The sequence below is a fragment of the Poecilia mexicana genome, unplaced genomic scaffold (assembly GCF_051168715.1).
Source record: "Poecilia mexicana isolate PSO_F unplaced genomic scaffold, ASM5116871v1 scaffold_17, whole genome shotgun sequence".
NCBI classification, from domain to species: Eukaryota; Metazoa; Chordata; class Actinopteri; order Cyprinodontiformes; family Poeciliidae; genus Poecilia; species Poecilia mexicana.
Window position 1 is genome coordinate 7646632 of NW_028263386.1, and position 20382 is coordinate 7667013.

The 20382-nt window shown below is 37.8% G+C and overlaps 1 protein-coding gene across 3 annotated transcripts; it reads left to right on the forward strand.

Moving 5' to 3' along the window:
- Window positions 1-806: 806 nt before the first annotated feature.
- Window positions 807-16187, forward strand: twsg1a (twisted gastrulation BMP signaling modulator 1a). 3 transcript variants are annotated; one of them, XM_014993399.2, is made up of 5 exons: window positions 807-1176; window positions 4771-4931; window positions 12444-12543; window positions 14483-14743; window positions 15709-16187. In XM_014993399.2, exons 2-5 carry the CDS (start codon window positions 4806-4808, stop codon window positions 15888-15890), a joined length of 669 nt encoding a protein of 222 aa, XP_014848885.2. In that variant the 5' UTR covers window positions 807-1176; window positions 4771-4805; the 3' UTR covers window positions 15891-16187. The 3 variants fall into 3 exon arrangements, with proteins under 3 accessions (XP_014848885.2, XP_014848886.2, XP_014848887.2); XM_014993400.2 differs by lacking the exon at window positions 807-1176 and adding an exon at window positions 3150-3231; XM_014993401.2 differs by lacking the exon at window positions 807-1176 and adding an exon at window positions 3297-3398.
- Window positions 16188-20382: the final 4195 nt, after the last annotated feature.

The following is a 20382-nucleotide window of genomic DNA, read 5'->3' on the forward strand; positions in this document are numbered from 1 at the left end:
TGTGTGTATGCAGTACTCTGATCTGCCAGGAGGGGGCACTGCAGGCAGCAATGCAAATTGCTGATGGAGGCCACAGATATGTATACAAATATAGACATATATTTAGATAGATCTATATATATAAATACACAAAGCTATATCTATATAATTTTGAAGATATATAATATATTGAGTTTGGGTTTTTTTTATTGAAAAAAAAATTTGGAATTTTTTCTTTAGCCTGATTTAGTTATTTTATTATTATTTATATGAATTATTGTCATTTTCATCCTAAATATACCAAAATTTCCACTTTATATTTTGGTCCGTCTGATGTAATTTTTAAATATTAAATGATTGATAATTTGATCAGTTACGCACTTGAGTAGCTTTTTACCAAATACTTTTTTTCCCCTCTTACTCGAGTAACTTGTTGGACTACTTTCTACTTTTACTCGAGTAAATATGTTAAAGTAGTGGCTATTGTTACTTCAGCACAATTTTTGGTTACGCTGATCATAAATAATTTTGTTCTAAAAGTGATTTTATTTTATTGTCTAAATCTATACCATGTGTCCATTTAGACAACACAAAACACTTTAGGAGGTGTTTTGTGTGTTTTTCTTGTCACGTCGTGTTGTTATCAGTTTAAAGCTGCAGTTTCCCGCTGCAGCTGAACACCTGTGGAGCTGCAGCGGCGCATCGCCCTATGAACAAGCCGCCCAGCGGGGCGCCCGATCGGCTTCCTCACCTGACGAGGCGCACCCAACGCGCCGCCGACAGGAGAGGAGACAAAGGACCCGCAAACTGGGAGGAGAAGAAGATACAAAACGCAACCTGAGCCAGCCCGCTCACGTGTTGGATTTACGCAGCGCTTTTACGCATGTTTTTTTTTTTTTTTTTCCTTCTTCTTCTTGATCCGCTCTGCTCTGAATCCGAGTCTCGGTGCGCTGATTTGGGATCTGTTTGACCTCGGGCGCCGGTGTTTTCTCTCCGCTGAGGCTTCGCTTTGAAAATGGAGCGTGTGCCTTTAAGGCGCCCGACTGCCTGCCGCTTTGTGCTGCGGAGAGACTGACGCCCTCTGGACACAGTGGACACCGGAGCGGCGGCGGATCACCATCCCGGAGGAGTTCAAAGAGAAAACCACCTCCGCCTCTTACTAAAAACCCAACCTGGAAGCTTATCGACTGCGTTCAGGTGAGTTTAAACACCTTTTTAATCGGTACTGCTGCGCTTGCGTGCGAGTGAAACTTAAAAAAAAGAGAGAGAGGGGGAGAGAAAAAGAGAGAGAGGAGGAGAAGAAAAAGCAGAAAGGCGCTCAGGAATGAGGGAGCTAATGTCCCTCACATGTTTTCTCTTCGTCATGTGAAGTGGAGACGATGTATGTAAAAAAACAGAGTGGAGTGTGTGTGAAAGTGCAACACACGCACACACACGCACAGTCAGAAAATGGATGCAGGCAGCTGATGTTGCCAGATGTGTTGCGCATATTGTTATTCCTTAAAAAGAAAAAAAAAGCAGCGCTGGCTTTGAATGAGACTGCGGGCCTTTTCTTCTCTCTCCATCTACAGAAATCAGAGTTTAGCAGTGATTTCCTCCAAATTTACAGGACAATCAGCTCCCGCTGCTCCACCTTTTCACATTTAAAGTCTGGTCAGCGGCGCAGAGAGAAAAGAGTTTCGACCTGAAACAAACTGAGCGTTTCAGAAGCAACTGGAATAAAATGTTTCTGTTTACGTCCGCCAACTTTAATCCATTTAACTTTGGTTTTTCTGCGACACATCAACGCAAAGTAGGGAATAATCTTAAAGCAAATCTGTTCTTGTGAACTTACGCTCAGCCTATCATACTTTGACTAGACCATTCTAACTCCTGAAGACGCTTTGACTTAAACCAGCTGTTTTAGATTCCTGATTCAAATGATTTCATGTAACTTTAATCCATTTTTGTTTTTCTGACAAATCAATGCAAAGTTTTAAAGTTTTTTTTTTTTTTAATGTTTCATGTTTTGGAGAATCTGAAAAACAAAAATGACTTGTTTTTTGTGAATTTAAGCTCAGCCAGATTTCCTGTTGAACTTTGACTGGGCCATTCTACCTTGTGAAGACGCTTTGACGCAAACCTTTGGTGTTCCAGATACTTGATTCAAATGATTTCATGTAACTTTAATCCATTTAACTTTTGGTTTTCTGTCATAGATCAACAGGAAGTAGTGAGTAATCGAAAAGTAAATTTAAAATATTTTTTAAAAAGTGGCATGTTTTGATTTCAGCGCAGCAGAGTTATCAACTTTAAGCTCAGCCAGATTCTCTGTCGAGCTTTGACTAGACCATTCTACTTCGTGAAGACGCTCTGACCTAAACCGGTGTTCCAGATATATTGTTCAAACGATTGCTAATGGAAAACATCCCCACAGTATGATGCTGCCACCGCCGTGCTTCACAGTGCAGCAGCTGAAACTCTGAGTTGTTTTTGAACAACAATCACTGGAACTTTGACGATTTCGATGATGACACTCGACAAAATCTAATGTTTTTTTTCTTTCTGGTGACTGTATGATGGTTTTATTACTTTTTATTTTTCTGTTTTTATGATGTGAAGCACTTTGAGCCTCCTTGATTGATTTTGCCTAAAAGGTTAAATATTTGGCAGAGAACTTTCGTCATGTTTTGTTGTTTCTCCTACTGCAGCCAGGATTCCTGATGCCCATCTTAAAGCCTATTTCCCACAAAACTGAGGTTGCAGCAATAAATCTTAATTAATTTTGGGAATCTGTGATTCTTACATGTGAAGACAATCTTCCTCTGCAAAATCGGCAGGTCAGAGCTGTGTGAAGCTGACACCCCACCCTCGTCAAAAAATCCATCAAATCGTCTGAATGGTTAGAGCTCCGTTTGTGCAGGTTTGTGGCGTTAAAATTTTCGTATGTGCAACTTTCGTTTTTGAGATATTAAAAGTTATAATTTTGGCCGATGACGTCACCAGCCGCCCCCATTTTGCTCCAAACGTCAACAGTTTTGCGTTACCGCTGTTACGTCGCCGCCACCAACTTGAATATAATGTGGACCACAATGTCACCCAAGGATTATGTTATACAAATGATTAAATCTGATTTTACCTTATTTGGTGCTTTCAGAGTTTAAGATTCAGCCAATCACATTCACCCAATTAGGGACAATTAATTTCACCTGCTGCAGGCTGTACTTCCTGTTTTAGTTCTTCGTTGATTGTCTTCCAGCACATTCCCGTCACGTAAGTCTTGTTTTCCGTGTCGTTTTTATGCAATTGAGATTGCTATATTTTTGTAGAAAAGGGATTATAGTATAAATTGTGGCATAATCAGTACAGTTATAGTAAAATTCACCCTAATTGGGTGAATGTGATCGGCTGAATCTTAAACTCTGAAAGCACCAAATAAGGTAAAATCAGATTTAGTCATTTGTATAATATTATCCAGTTGGTGGCGGCGACGTAACAGCGGTAAAGCAAAAATGTTGATGTTTGGAGCAAATTTGGGGAGGCTGGTGACGTCATCGGTCAAAATTATAACTTTTAATATCTCACAAGGGAAAGCTGCACAAACGACAGTTTAAACGGCACAAACCTGCACTAACGAGCTAGCCCACCTTAGTTTTTTTTTTGAGCAATATAGGGGTGGATGGTGAACTCTGGATGACCTAAAAAATTATTTTTAATATCTCAGAAACCAAAACCGCACAAACGCAGCACTAACCATTCACGCTATTTGCTGGACTTTTTGACGTGGGTGGAGAGTCGGCTTCTCACAGCTGCAGGAGCTGCAGGACAGGCTTTTTAAAAATCGGTAATCGATCAGAAAACTGTAATTGGTGCATCGCTGCATAAAACCCAGATCAGGGATCTGCGACCTCTTTGACCTCCTACAACGACTTTTAGTAACTTTGGCTAATAAAACGTAAAGAATCGGAGCTTTAAGGTTTTTATAATTCAGTTATTCTAACGATTAATTGATTAATCAGGCCGTTATTGTAAGAATTTAAGTCACCAGTTTAAACAAAGATGAAAAGAAAAATATATTTTTCCATTTAACCACTTAAGCTTTTTTATGCAACATTAAAAACACATTAAAAATATGCAAATAAACAAAGAATTCAGTTACATTTTTAAATCAGAAAAACTAAAAATTTCTTGCCTAAAATGCAATAACATAACAACAAAAAATACTTTCAGTAATGTGGTAAAGTGATAACTGGATAGGAAAAGATGCTTAACAGGAGTTAAAAGTACCTCTTAAGGTGTTTTGGGTAAAACAGATTTACAAATAAATCAGATTTGTTTTTATCTTAAATGTGAAATGTGTTTATTTTTGTACAGTTTTCTGCTCTGAATGGATTGTTCCTTTAGCAGGTGGGCTATTTTTGAAGTCTGTATAGTCCAGTTAATGGTTAATTGATTACTAAATTAGTTGACGATTATTTTAATTGATTAATCACGATTAATCGTTTCAGCCATCTGTAAAACGTCCTGCCTTTTGTTGAGTCTTTATACTCCAGTTATTTGATTGCTAAATTAGTTGAGAATTTTAAATAGATGATTAATCTCAGTTAATCTTTTTGTTTCCCACCAAATTGCCTTTTTCGAGCCCATATATGCCAATTAACAATTAATTGATTAGTAATTCAGTAATCGATTAATCGTCAGTTTTAAATTTGATTTCTTCAAACTTGATGAAAGTTTTTCAATTTTTTTTTGGCTGCTTTGGAATCAAAACCTGAATAAAAACGTTGTTGCTGATGCTCTTTGTGCTTCAAGGCGTTTTCCCGTCCCGCGCTGGTGAGACCGTCAGGATGAGGTCCGCTCAGCTGATCCTCCCCGCCACGGCAGCGCTGCTCTTCCTCCTGGCCGGACTCTCGCTGACCTCCGGCTGCAACAAAGCCCTCTGCGCCAGCGATGTCAGCAAGTGCCTCATTCAGGTGAATCCTTAAATCCTGGCCACAGATCGCGAGGGAAACGGAGGGATGATTGTGGGGTTGGGATCTCGGCCGGATGATGCAATCGGTGCTGATCTTCTGAGCAGATAAAAGCAGCAAAACGCAGCCAGGATTTTTGATTCTGTCGACGTGAACGGTGTGTGAGCCAAGAAGAAGCTTCAGCTGCCGTCTGCAGTCAGGAATGCAGCTCACTTCCTCGGATAAGATGGAGGGAAGTCGGGTTGGAGCAGAAATGCTTAGATGTCTGAACTCCACCTGAACTGCTTTTTAAATTAAAGTCCTGCTTGTTCCTCTGAATCATGGAAAATTTCCCTTTTCTAACATCATCCTGTCTGATGCCAGAGGAAAATTTTATACAAGGCTGTAACGATTAATCACGTTTAAACAATTATTGAAATAATTGTCAACTAATTTAGTAATCAATTAATCAATAACTGGAGTATATAGACTGAGAAAAAGCTCATTTGCTGAAAAAAGGATTTTTTTATATAGGGTGAAATGATTAATCAGATTAACAGCAATTAATCAATGACTGAAATAATCTGCAACGAATTTATGCAACAGGAACCACTGAAGGAAAATAAAAGCTCTAAAGAAGGCTCTGAAAGCAGCTTCCTTCTTCAGGAAATGTAAACAAAATGGAGTAAAGTCAGATTTTAGCGACCTGAGCCATTTCTCCTGCTAGCTTTGGCATCGCATTTGTTCTGCTTGTATTTACCCAGAATGCCTTACACTGTTGTCCACTTCCTTCTTTTGGAGTGGTCTCCGGTCCACTTGCGTCCACATATGCATTTAAACCGCATCAAAGTTCACTTCAACCGAACCAAGAAAGAGGTTTTTAGGTGACTAGAGTTCTTTTTTTTTTTTTTTTTGGTCTACATCGCAGTTTGATTGTGCATTCACACCTCCCCAAACGAACCGGACTTTCTACACAAACAAACTAGAATTAGATTAAACCGAACAGAACACAACTGGTGTGAATGCACCCATAAAACTCTGGGCCATTTGTCCAGAAAGTCTGGTTTGTTTGGGAAGATGCGATGCGCAATCAAACTGTGATGAAGACCAAAAAAGCGAACTTTGGTTCGCCTAAAAACATCGGTCTGAGTTTGAACATCCAGCAGACCGGAGACCGCTCCAAAAACAGGAAGTGGACCGCAGCACAGGGCATTCTGGGTAAATGCAACTAAGACAAACAGGCTAGCCTAGCGCTAGCGAGAGAAAAGGCTTGTTGTCTTTTCCATTAGACAAAAAAGAAATCCAACTACCACAAAAATCTGACTGTTCTGCATTTTCGTTTACATTTTGTGAAGCAGGGAGTTGCGCTCATGTCTTCTGAGGTTTTCGTTTTGTTTCCTTTAGTGGCTCTTGATGCAGCGCCCCTACGGGCGAGGAGGGTAACTGGTTTTTACAAGAGTTTGGTTACAAATGTTGCAATTTTTGAACCGAATCTACCGAACAATTGGATGCGAAAACAGCCTAAGAGTTCATCTCTGGTCCATTTCTTCATCACATCAGCAGTCTTCCTCTCTTCTTCTCTTCCAGTTGACTTCTTTCCAATGATCGTAACGAGCTCTGCAGCTCTTGCGACCTCGCTGACACTAACTTGCGAGCTGTCAGAGACAAGAGTGACGGCCTGTGTGTGAAGGAGAAACTTCTCCGCCTGCAGAGGCTCTGGATGGTCCGAGTTGCTTGTGATTAGTTGGATCTGCTGTCTGGAGTTCGCTTTTCACGCTCTGCTGCCACCTCCACTCATTTGTCTGGATTCTCTAAAACCCCCGAGGGTGGGAGGTTGGAGGAGGTCAGCAGGAGGTGTGTGTGTGTGTTGTACTTTTAGGAACTTGAGCAGGGTTGTGGGGTGGGGCAGCAGGTTTCAAAGCATTTCGCCCTCTGACAGTCGTTCAGGAAGACGCACGTTCACTTGCCAACGCGCCGCTCTCTGCAGCGGCTGCGCTTTGACTGATGGCTGGGTTTCCACTTGAGAGCAAGAGAAGCCAAATAAGAGCTTTTTAAGATAACCTCATCTGTCTCTGCATGGAAATTGCTGTTGGACGGTAACAACCGCCGCTTGTGCCGACTAGCTTGTTCGCTCATTTTTCAAATGGTTATCATCCAAGCTACACATATTCAACCTAAAGTTACAACCTGCAAATTTAAAAATAAATTCAACTCAGGATGGCACTTAGGACGACAGACGAGTCAATATTTCTACGTTCCAAGTTAGAAAAGTCGCCCAACTTTCCCTGGTTTAAAATCCAACATGGCTGCCATGGCTATTGTACATAGTGAAGGTTTCAGAAATATGGTGTGAAAAAAAGTATTTAACCCCCAAAAGGTGACCTATTACGCTTTGTTGTGCAGGTTAGGATTGGTAAAATGTTTTGCACAGTCATTCTTGGATAATCAAATTTTAGTCTGGATACTTCTGACTACTTTAAGTTACTTTTAGGGCGTCTTGTCACTTTAAATTTTTTCACAGTGGATGGTCCAGTGTAAACAAATGTGCACATGAAAATGGCTGCAAACAGATGAAACGGTTTTTCACATGGCTCTATTTAAAATCGAGAACACTTTTTAAAAATAAAAATAAACACCTTTGTTATCTTTATTTCCATTATTTGCTAGAGAAGTTGCTTCTTGCTAACACTAGGCTGATGTGTTAGCAGTGCCTCCATTTCTAATTTTTTTAGAAAAATAAGGAATATTTCTGATTAATGAAATGTTTTCTTGCGCTGTGTAGTTTTATTTTATGTTTTTACAATGCCACCTTAAGTATAATTAGCGAATGGATCAGGTCTTGATCAGAACTTTAAATGTTGTTTTTGGTTCTTTTGGTGTGACATGATTCCCAAATCCAAATTTAGAAATGCTTTTACCTTCTAATGCTTCAAACTGACAAAACTCCTTTTTTTCCTGATTGATTTGATTAGCAGCACTTAGTACTCTCCTCTTAACTCCAGTGGACGCGTTGGGGTCCATTGGGACCACATTTTTTTCTATAAATGAACAGCTTAACATTGTTTTTATTTCTTTTATTTAGGCTTAGCTTTGTAGCAGAGTTGCTTCTTGCTAATGTTGGTGTGATAAATGGTTAAAGCCCTAAGCTTGAATGCATTTCTAATGCTTCTATGTCTCAATTTTTAGAAAATGAGTATTTCTGATTAATAAAACGTGGCTTTGTGTGCTGTGTATGTAGTTTTATATCTTACGCCACCTTTAATTAGCAAAGGGTTCAGATCTTGATAAGCGCTTTAAATTTATTTAAGTTTTGGTCTCGTTATTTCCAGATTCAAATTTAGGAATGATTTTAACACATCTTTTTATGCTTCAAACTGACATAACTAAATTTTTTACAGATGTATTTAATTAGCAGCACTTAGCTAGTATTTTCCTCTTAACGCCAACAGAAGCAGCAGGGGGCGTACTTGGTTTTCACTTGACTCTTTTCAAAATAAAAACACTTTTTCTATAAATATACACGTTAGGTTTGTTTTTATTTATTTTATTTGCTAGCGAAGTTGCTTGTTGCTAACTTTATCCTGATGGCTAAAGCTCTAAGCTAGTCTATGTTAGCAGAGCCTCCATGTCGTTTTTTCTTAGAAAATGGGGAGCATTTCTGGTTAATAAAACGTGGCTTTGCGTGCTGTGTAGTTTTATTTTTTACAACGCCACCTTCAAGAGGTATAATTAGCGGAGGGATTGGGTCTTGATCGGAGGTTTAGGAGCAGAGAGCCAATGATTATGCGAGCTGTGTGTGTTTTTTTTAAAATCCCTCGCTGCTGAGTCATTTCTGAGTCTTTTATCATCGCTGAGGGTGTTTACACGGAGGAGACGGTTCCTGAAAGGATGAGAGGGAAGCTGTGCTGAGTAAAAACATGGAAAGGAAAGGAGAGCAAAACAAAACGACGGAGAAAGGCAGGAGGAAAGTTAGGGGGGAACTTTCTGCTCCGCTCTGCTCTCCAGGTGTTTTCTTGCCCCCCTCTCTCCTCCCGTTCCTCCCCCATTATTGTCGTGACCTTGACGTGGAGGAATGTGCTCCCTGCTCCGAGTCGGGAGGGAGGAAAAAAGGAGCCGTTTAATCCCACCAACAAGGTTTTACTTTTGTCTCCTTCAAAGCTGAACCACTCCGAAGTGAAATGACGTTTGTTCTCTGATTCCTGTAGAAATTTCTAGAAGCGCTGTGTCTCAAACTGGAAACTTTTTCTTCTCATTAGCCTACAAAACAGGCCGCTTGTTTAGTCCAATTCATCACCTACCTTTAATTTAAGATTTACTTCTGTTGTATTTAACATATATGTGACTTGGCCTGAAAGTTTAAATGGACGTTTCAAAGTGGCTTTTGTGGCTGTGTGAGTCATGAAAATCTCGCCATCTGCACCTCTGTTGTTGAGTTTCTGGGTTTAACAGGTTACATTAATGCAATGTGACTAATGAGGTAAAACGGAGCAAAACTCAGGAGCTGTTGCCTCATGAAGGACTGCAGCTGCAGAGCTAATAAACGGATTTTAATCTGTCGGTCACAAATGTGTTCACACCGCCAACTTTTTCAGGCTTCGTCACTTTAAACGGAAAACTTCTCTGTGTGATATTGTTTTTTTATATATACAGTATATACAAAGTACAATACAGTATTAGCTCTTGACTACAATTTTTGAATTTGTTAAACTTATTTACAAGAAAAAAGTCATAATGTTACCAGAATACAGTTGTAATAATGAGAATAAAGATGTACTAGAATAGTTGTAGTAATGTGTAAATAAAGTTGTAATAATCATAGGATAGTCATATTATGATAAAGTTGAAATAATACAACAATCACCTTATTCAGAGAATAAAGCTGAATAAAACAGAATAAAGTGATTATATTATGGTAAATTTGTAATAAGAGAATAAAATCAGAATATGAGAACAAAGTCATATTAATACAAAATTAAAGCCATTAAATTGAGAATAAAGTTGTAATAACATGAAAATAAGGTTGTAATAACACTAGAACGAAGTCATATTACGAGAATAAATTTGAAATATTTTGAGAATAAAGTTGTAATATGGGAACAAAATCATAACATGACAATAAAGTTGTAATAACAGAATAAAGTCACATTACAGGAATAAAGTCAAAATTATACAATAATCAAGACATTCAGAGAATAAAATTATAATATGAGAATAAAGTCAATAAATATGGCAATAAAATGTTGATAGTTTTAGAATAAAGTCAAATTATCAGAATGAAGTTGAAATAATACAAGAATGAAGCCATTCAGAGAACATAGTTGTTATAATATATTCATAAGGTTGTAATAATACAATAAAGTCATAATATGAGAATAAAGACAGACTACGAGAATAAAGTTGTATGATAAAGTATAGAATAAAGTCAACAGAGTAAACTGCTGAGATCCCTACGGCACATGAAGGAAAAAATCCATATATTTAATAAACTGTAAGCTGAAAGGCGTCTACATGCATGAGTATATTGTTAATAAATCAGGAATACATATTCCTCTTAGAAGAGACACTTTTATAGAACATAGAAAACATGTTTGTTTCTTTATTTTCCACTGCAGTCAGATTAATATCATAATAAACAGCACTTAATCCTGAAAAGAGTCCTGAATGCGTCGCTCTGAGCCTCATTTTCTTCTGCGTCGCCTTAGAGAAGACAGACCTGAGCAAACATGACGGCGAACGTGTCAGGACCTGCTGTGGAAAAGCTGTTTCTGCTCATGTTTTCCTGATTTACCATCATCTGCGTCTCACGTTCTCATATAGATAAGACGTCTCATCCAGATTACTGTTGCTTTCATGAGCATTTTAATGCAGTTTTTATCAAAAACTTAATTTCTGTGCCGTTGTTTACCACCAGTCGGAGTCTGCAGTGAAATGGATCTGAGCGCATATATTTATGTAAATGAACAATTTCTGGTGTTGAGCGTTTATATCTCACATTTGATAGCCAAATTTGCGTCTGTCACACTCTGCCCTAACATTGCTGCTCCTCATGTATGGAACACCAAACGTATCAAAAATGTGTGAAACTTCATGTTTTTTTATGTTTTTAAATTAATGCGTATGTAAATGAACGACACCTCCAGCAAATGACGGATTGTTTTCATTCAATCAGAATGTTCCTTCAATAAAAAAGAACCAATCACAATCAATGAGTAAAAATACTCCAGGAAGTGACAGAAATAAAACAAAACTAAGATTTGAGAACATAATGCACTTGAATTTTGTAGCCTAATGTTGTGAAGCACATATGCTTACTTTGTGCATTTAAGGTAAATTTTATAAATTTCTTAAGAATAAAGTGATTGTATTATGAAAATAAAGCCATAACATTTATTTTATTTATTGCAAAAAGGTTTTTAAAACCTTTATGAGAATAAAGTTGCAGTAATACAAAAATAAGTTTATTATATTACGAGAAAAAAATCATGAGAATAAAGTCAAAATAATATAGAAATAGTCATACTGTGAGAATAAAGTTGTAATATGAAAATATTACCAGAATAAAGTCATATTATTATAATAAACACAAGAGAACATGACACAGTTGAATTTTGTAGGCTAATATGTAGTTAAGCACACACACTAACTTTGTGCACTTCAGGTAAAATTTCTCGATTTAATACGATGTTATCCTTTCCCAGTCAAGTCACTGTTTTTTTTTTTTTAGTCCAGTAATAGTTACTGTACTGGAAGTAAACCAGTGGTTGTCCTTCCTGTTGCTGGTTTAATGACAGGCTTCCTGTTTGAAGAGCTTGGCCACATGCTGCCTCCTCTCTCTGCACCTCAGAGTCTGGAAATATCAAAAAACATTTTAAAGCTGACATTTTTCACCAAATATATGTTTATTTATTTCTATGTCTAAATCTCACCTCAGACATTCTTAAGACAGAGTGTTGGGGTCAGGTTAAGAAAAATATATTATTTATGAGAATAACGAAAATGACCAGAATAAAGTTGATATTATGATAAAAAGTGGTTTAAACTGCAGAGGGTTGAAGAATGTTGAGTGAAGTTACACTTTGGTATTTGTTTTAGAAATAACAAAGTAATCTATTAACACATCTGTCTGGATGCTACTGGTAATATGATGCTTATATGAATTTTATTCTGCCAATATAACTTTATTCTAGTAATATTACGACTTTATTCATGTAGTATTATGACTTTATCTTAATATTCCGACTTTATTATCGTAATATTCCGACTTTATTCTAGTAATACGTTATTCATGTAATGACTTTATCTTAATATTACGACTTTATTATCGTAATATTACAACTTTATTATCATATTACGAGTTTATCATATTATGACTATTTATTTTATGTATTTTTCGTTTTTTTCTTAGCCTAATTCTGCGTCGTACTTAAGTTTCATTGCTTTGAAGCAGAAATGCATCTTGAGGTCTACATGTTGTTCCTAAGCATGTTGTGTGTGTGTTTTCTTTTTCTCATGCGTGTTTCCATGCATTCCCTGCAGGAGCTGTGCCAGTGCCGTCCCTCTGATGGAAACTGCTCCTGCTGCAAAGACTGCATGCTCTGTCTGGGAAACCTGTGGGAGGAGTGCTGTGACTGCGTTGGTAGGTGCAGCCGATGCGTGTATTCGCTGTTCACCTCAGTGGATTCACGACATACGGGTTCACTCAATTTATTCTAACAAAAGAGGAAATCAGATTGGTGGTTAACGTCACTCCATCCGTTTCTGCCCCTACAGTTTCAATAAAATACAATAACTAACCCCAAACAAACTACAATGGCTCCCAATGAGCAGTTAGCAGCAGCTAACGGTTGTAAAATTAAACAAAGCTAAGCCGCACAACATTAATGATGAAAACAGTTAAACATATCAGAAACATAGCAAAATTACTCATGAAACACTGTATATGATTAAATGTGTCTAAAATATAATATTTATAAAGAAAACGCAGAGCTGATCCTAATACATACATTTAGCAACAGAAAAAGGGGGAGGAGCTGTCAGTTACTTGTTGCTATGGTAACCACCAACTGCCAATAGCAGCATAACAGAACTGAACACACCAATAAATGTCTGGAGAAACAACTTCTGGACAAAATAAATTCAAATTATAAATACACAAATTTTGACAAATCCATCCGTTGTCCTTCAAATACCAAATTTCCACTTAATTTTATATTTTGGTCCATCTGATTATGTAATTTTTAAATATTTGATATTTGATCAGTAACTCAGTATCTGAGTAAACGTTTTGTTTTACCAAATAGGCCTACCTTTTTAGCAATGTTTTGAAGGGCCACTTTTTACTTAATTATTTGAGAAAAAGTGCTGCTTTTACTTTAGTACGACTTTTGGGTAATCTACTCACTTCTAATGGCATGTCTGTAGATGTCTTTAACTTACTTTGCACAAAAAATTCAAAGATCAGATTGCAGACACAGACATGATTTAAGAAGAAGAAGAATTCATTTCTCCTCTGACTCTGGAGATCACAGATCTCAGATCCGCTCTGACTGACAGATATTGCTCCGCTTGCTGACATGGAGGCTTTATTAAAACGCTTTCATGTGGAAAAGAAGAACAAGGATCTGAGTGCCGTGCTCTGCTGCTGTGGCAGCTGCTGCAGCGCAGATGTTGGAGCGCTGTTTTTCCTCCTGGACGGGGCTTTTACAGCCCACCAAGGAGATGTTGTCGCTCTGCGCAAATACATTGTCTTCCTTTATGTTTTCTTCCCTTTTTCACTGTCCGTTTTCCACTTGCAGCAAGTTATCTGTGCCAAACGGCGACTGCTTTGAAGTGTGAGTGTTTAGAGGAGCGGGAAGGGGGATTGAGGAGGCTGGTTGGAGGAGCTTGGATTTAAAAAAACGCAGGGAGGGAGTGGAGCAGCCATGAGTGTGTTTTATCTAAAACAGCTGCTCTGGCTCTGCTTTTAGCATCGGTTTCTGATCCCAATCCTCTGTCAAACTCCGTCCCCCATTAAATGATTTACCCATTAGCTGTAATTCACTTGGACTTGTTGCACAGGGTTGGGAGATCGTATCTGGGGATGTGGGGACTTGCTTCTGTGTTGAAATTAAACGAACTGTTAAACAGACCTTAATTGAGATGAGACTTTTTTTTTGACAGTGCTGTGGTTTTCCAAAACCAACCCCGTTGAGTTTAAAGGGGAGTGTAATGCTGCCCTGACCAGGGTAGGTTAGTGAGCGATTAATCTGATTAAATATTTTGGCACTCGCAATTATACAACCATGCGTCTTTGAAAAGCATCAGTGGAGCCTCCTGTGAGAATGCAGCAAGTGGTTTCTGGATGGCAAGTCAAAAACAAAACTCTTGTCTTTTTCAGAGCTGCTGTACAGTGCATATAGTAGTAAAACTAGCTGACCAGTTCCAATGGAGTTGCTAGGTAACGGGTGGAGCTCTGCTGGGGTTGCTAGGTAACTGTGCTAATGTAACTTTTCTTGGAAACAGTTGAGACCCAAATGGAAGTACAAGAGCTTGGAGGCAGAAATGTTTCCTCTGACGCGTCTGTATCCCTTTGTCAGGGATGTGTAACCCCAAGAACTACAGCGACTCTCCTGCCACCTCCAAGAGCACAGTGGAGGAGCTGCACCGCCCCATCCCCTCGCTGTTCCGCGCCCTGACGGAGGGCGATGCGCCCATCAACATGATGGTGGTGTCTTTCCCTGTGGCGGAGGAGTTCACGCACCACGAGAACCTGGTTTCCTTCCTGGAGTCGCTCAATAGCCAGCCGCAGAACGTGTCGGTGCCCGGGAACAGCATCCACACCGGCATCGATCCTCACGGTAAAGCATGTTCCTTCTCGCCTCATTTTCCAAAGTAGGGGGCAAGGGCCATTTGACACCTGGACTGATTTTTTTTTTTTTTTTTTTTTTTTTTTTTTGTGGCCCCTCCGCCTCAAATCATAAATAAATACTGCCTTTAATAAGGCAACTAACTACCTTTAATACTGTTGCCTTTAATACCGTTAATGCCTTTAATAGTTTCACTTTTTATGTCTTGAATCTTTAATAATATATTGATTAAATTGGTTTATTGTTGAGCAGGTAAAAGTAAAAATAATAATTGCAATAAACAAATTTTTGCAGTTTTAGTTTAATTAATTTTGTGGCACACCAGTAGTTTAAATTAAAGTTTGGACACCACTCGCCCAGACCAATCAAAACAGACGAAAGAATGCGTTGCGGCAGCCAGCCAATCGGTGACAAATTTATCATTGACAAAAAAATGTTAGAGATGGTAAACAAACAATCCAGAGTTTTTGGTTTTTAATACCAGTTTATTTTCAAACTTAGAGGAAAAGGAGGTCAGCCATTTTAAGTTTAAGTTATGATATGATAAATGTTAAGTAGCTTGTATTGAGTCTTAAGAGATTTTCCTGTATAAATAAAGAATTATATATTAAAATACTTCTGTGTATGTTCACACCACCACTCCTAGTTTTTCAGTGTTTTTATAGAAACTCTGTTAGACCAGCTGTGATAATGCAGAGCTTTGGTTTTTTTCATGTTTTTGTTTTAGTTTGCTGCTATTTGTTGGCGTTTCACTCTTAAACCATTGCTATAAAGTTACAGCATTCCCACAAAGCTCAGCAGTTAACTCATTACACAGACCCAAAACACATGGCTTCACTTAATTACAGCAAACCCATTAAGTAAAAGTAGAAACACTGAGGGCTAAAGGTAATTATGTGTTCTTGTGAACCATGTTTTGCTGAATCCGTGACTCAACCTGCTTCCTTTCCTTCCAGAGAAAATGTGCACGGTGGTTTACTTTGACGACTGCGTCTCCATTCGTCAGTGCAAGCAGTACTGTGAGTCAATGGGCGGATCAAAGTACCGCTGGTTTCACAACGCCTGCTGCCAGTGCATCGGCCCAGAGTGCCTGGACTACGGCAGCAAGGCCGTCAAGTGCTTGAACTGTCTCTTCTGACCCGAACCGATCTGATCCAATCTCTGGGTACATGTTGGCACCAAAAGACTGAGGGAAGAGAAACCCATCACGGTTATATGTTAGCATTCCTCAGTAACCATGTAAAATAAACCCCCGCCTCCTCTTCTCTCTCCCCCTCCTGCAAATTGTTTTTTATTCTGCTGTTACTGTATATTTTTAGATACGTCTTCCATAGTGTGATTTTTACTAGAGGTGTATATGAATAATGTATTTTTGCAATTACTGTCAGCAAAATCCCAGTCTTGTACCAAATAAAGAAAAGATTTGGTAACTTAAGTGTTTGTGTTTCAAAGGATAGTCTCAATTTAACAGAATTAAACCTTGTTTGGCCATTTTTCACTGCTTTTAAAGCTGTATGTAACTTTTATAAAAATATTTTCTACATATTTGTTGAAACTGTTATCCTGTGACAGAACGTTATGAGACAGATCTGTAAAAAAAGAAAAAAGGAGTTTCTCTGCTTTCTCCCAGTGGTACCTAGAAACGACCAATCAGAGCCAGGAGGCGGGGCTTATCGCTGTCAATCACCCTTCATGTGTCACCACTGAATGCTAAGGCTAGTTGGCATGCCCAACAATAACATTGGATAAATGGTTTTTCTGTAACACTAAGGTGTTTCTCTGCCATTAGCATATTTACAAGTACATGACATTGACAGCACTAAGACCCTCCCCCTGGTTGTGATTGGTTGTTTTTGGTCAGAGTGATACATTTCTTCAGAATGAAACAGCAGCTCAGGGAGAGTATCTGTCTCATAAACTGTCACAACATAGTAATTTAACAAACATGTAAAAAAAACATATTTTTTAAATAAGTTGCACACTGCAGCTTTAAAAGACATCATAGTTCTGTAGTTACTGTTTGATTTTTGACTCATGAAATCCTTCTGTTTTGGTTCTTCTGGGCTTGAATGCTGTAGTAGTTACAGTAAGTCAGAATCTTACATTTAATCTCTTTACAAACCATCAATCATATTCAGTTCATATCCAATTTTTCAGTAGGAGTTTCTGTGACCAATAAATGAATGTTGGTCATTTGGAGTTCCACAAGACTTCATTCTAGGAATCCTTTGAGATTTAATCTCCATGTTTATAATTTTGCTATGTCAATATGTTGGATTGTTTAAATGAAGAAATTTAAACCCCAAAAAATGTTGATTTTTTTTCTAACAGGCTTAGAAAACAGGTGAATTAGCTTTTCTCGGTCTTTACATGTGGCGTTCCACAAGGCTTTATTCTTGGTACCATTTTGCTCTTTTTGTGAAATTCTTTGGAATCCATTTGTTGAGATTATATTCTAATACGATAGTTTGGCCCTAATAAGATTTATTTTTATTAAGAGAATAAAGTCATAACATTATGGTGATACAGTTACAGTGTTATGAAAATAAAGTGAAAGAAAAATGAGAATAAAGTTGTAATACAAGAATAAAGTAGTAAGTTTATGGGAACACCTATAATAAAAAAAAATTAAATGAGGAATGTTGAGCAACTTGTGAAGTTATACTTGAATTATCGGTTTTACCAATAAAAAATATATAACTTTATGGTACCCTTATGATATAACATTTTATAAGATGTACATACTGAACTTTTAAAGTTTTTAATCCAAGAAATAAATTCAGTGGTCTACAACAACACATTTCAGTCAATGTCAGAGACTACTTCTTTAAAAAGATTATTTTAAAATATCTGCTTGTGCTTGTATTTTTATGGAAAAGGTGTGTCACAGAAGTTAACGGGTAAATGTTTTTCCCAGTTGCCTTTTCTGCCTCTCTAATCTTAGCTCAGTGTTTCATAAGTCAGGAAACGCATCATTTCCTGGGGAAACAACGTTGTTATTCTTCCATTCTGGTCCACAGGTGTTCAGCTCTCAATGACCATCTCATGCAAGCCAAGAGGAAAACATTCCCTGATGCCAATCTCTCACCACCGCACACAAATGCTCTTTGTTGTGCCAGTGCACTTTGAAAAAGCAGCGGGACGCCCTATCACTGATTATGTTCCCAATTGGCATGCCACAGCAACGTGCACAGACTCATCTTGCAGGCGTACAAAGGAACCTTGTCTGTCCCTTTATTTTTAATTATTATATCGAGCCCTGACCTCGTTTCGCCACTGCAGCTGTGGTTTGGGGTGCAGACGGAGCCAACAAAAGATCATCAGAGGACTAATTTGTTTCATATGTCCCGATGACCACCAGCTCTAAATCCCAACCACAGAGCCTTGGGAAAATACGCGTGACTCAGAATAGCAAATGGTTTCCCCAAATTTAGTTTGCACCGCTGCTCAGAGCTCTGTTTGACAGTTCCACCACCTGAAAGAAATCAGAAGTGAAGCCGAGATCAAAATGATACCACAGTCTAAACATTCTCCAAACCTAATTTGGCCGAAACACAGAGGATATTTATCTCTGCACTGCTCAGACCTGGCAGTAAAATCTGAAGTAGTCCAAACACCAAGCCTGTAATGTTTGTTGTTTGGGTGTCCTGGTATGGGATGACGCTGCATTATTGGGTTAAATAATCACAGGGGATAAATATAAAGGTGGATTTAAAAATAACCACAATTAATGTTAGAATAAAAATTCAATAAAGAGCAACTTTGAGCTACAAAAACACAAAATCTTACCAACTATTCTTGATCCTGTCAACTATTTTACAGGACTTCAGTAAGATATAGGAGCTTGTTTTAAGTCAATATAAGTTTCACTGCAAAACATGAGAAAGCTAATTTGCTGTAAGTGAACTAATCTGCTAGTGAAAGTTATTAATTTAAAACAAACTCCTCTAAGATATTTGCACTAAAAACTAGATCAAAAATACTTTATAAGATTTGGAAAATGGTCTGAAAACAAGAACATTATTATTGTTTAATGCAGTAACTACTGAGACAACACTTCAAAAACACAAAATCAAAGTATTTTGTCTAGTTTCTAGTGCAAATATCTTAGTGCACTTGAAATAAGACAAAAATCATTCAAAAGTAACTTCACAAAATATAGGAGCTTGTTTTTAGTCAATAATTTCTTAATATTGAATAAAAAAGTATTAGTTTCTCTGGTAGATTATTTTACTTTTAACGTGGAGAGAATATGTTGTTATAAGTTAAATAATCTTCCAGCGGAACTAGAACTTTTAAAATATATATATTAATATTAAGTATATATTTATTTACACGGTATCAGACAAAAAAATACAGATTTTGTATCTCAGCAGTGTGACACTTTTGGATCATGGACATGAAGAACAATATCTTTTTCATTTAATTTGTGGATAAATTTACTGAAGCACCAAGCCGAGCATTGATCCAATTCAACAGAAGAACAGACTCATAAGAGGAAAATTAAAGTTTCTAAATGGTGAAACCTCAGTCTAGAAATATATCCAGCAGGAAGGAAATGCTGGAACTGAATCGAATCGGTTTTACTAACAGTCTGCACACTGCAACAAAGTAATGACACCCTTTTAAACTTTACATTTGTCTTCTGAGCAGATTTGGTTGTTTCTGTTTTATTTAGATGGAAAAAGTTTAAGTTTTATGGTGTAATTTTGTTAACCTCACAAAACCTGACAAATTTAAGACTTGCTGTAGATCTTAAACTGAAGCTCAGCCATTCCAAGGCCAAACGATCGTAATGTTGCTTCCTCCTCTGGATCTGCAGCTCATTAAACGTGGACTGAGAGAACGGAGGGGACAAACATCCTGCGGTTTGATGAATCAGCACTGAGAGATAAAAAGGAGAGGAGCCATCTGACTTATCCATCACACAGTTTAAGAGCCAGCATCTGACATGAACAGATGATGCTTAGCATAAACTTCCCTGACCCAACTCCTTATTAATTTAAAAATATGGAAACGTGCCTCTAAACGCAACAGGAATAACAAATGTACAAGAATGTTTTGACTGTGTTGCAAAAATATTTAGTTAGAATCAGGCATTTAATTTATAACACTGTGTATCTTTGTATGGACCCTTTGCAACTAAGTCACTTAATTATTAGGCGCCATGATGGACGTCAGGAACGGGAGTGTTGAACAGAGATTAAAATTGTTTTCCCAAATTGTTTTTTTTTTCAGTTTATTTATGGTTTCTACTTGTTCGAGTCAAACTAATTTGTCTGTGAACATAACACACCTGTTCGGGCTCATAGACGGCGGTATTTACAAAAATTGGATGTAGCTAGCTTAGAAACCGACCCATACCTTCTCCCTCTTGATATGTAGATCAAATTACCGACCTGAATTCACACCGCATGATTTATATCACCATGTCGTAAACAACATTTCTCCTGACACCGGAGAAGCATTAAAAACCTACAAAAGACTAAATGCTAACTAGTTTTTTTCTCATACATGCTAGGCTACATGACGGAGCGGCACTGTCTCCATGGTTACCAATTACTAGACGTAGCTTCTCCATAATGCAATATTTAATGTTTTTCTAATCACACTTAGAAAAGAACGCTAAT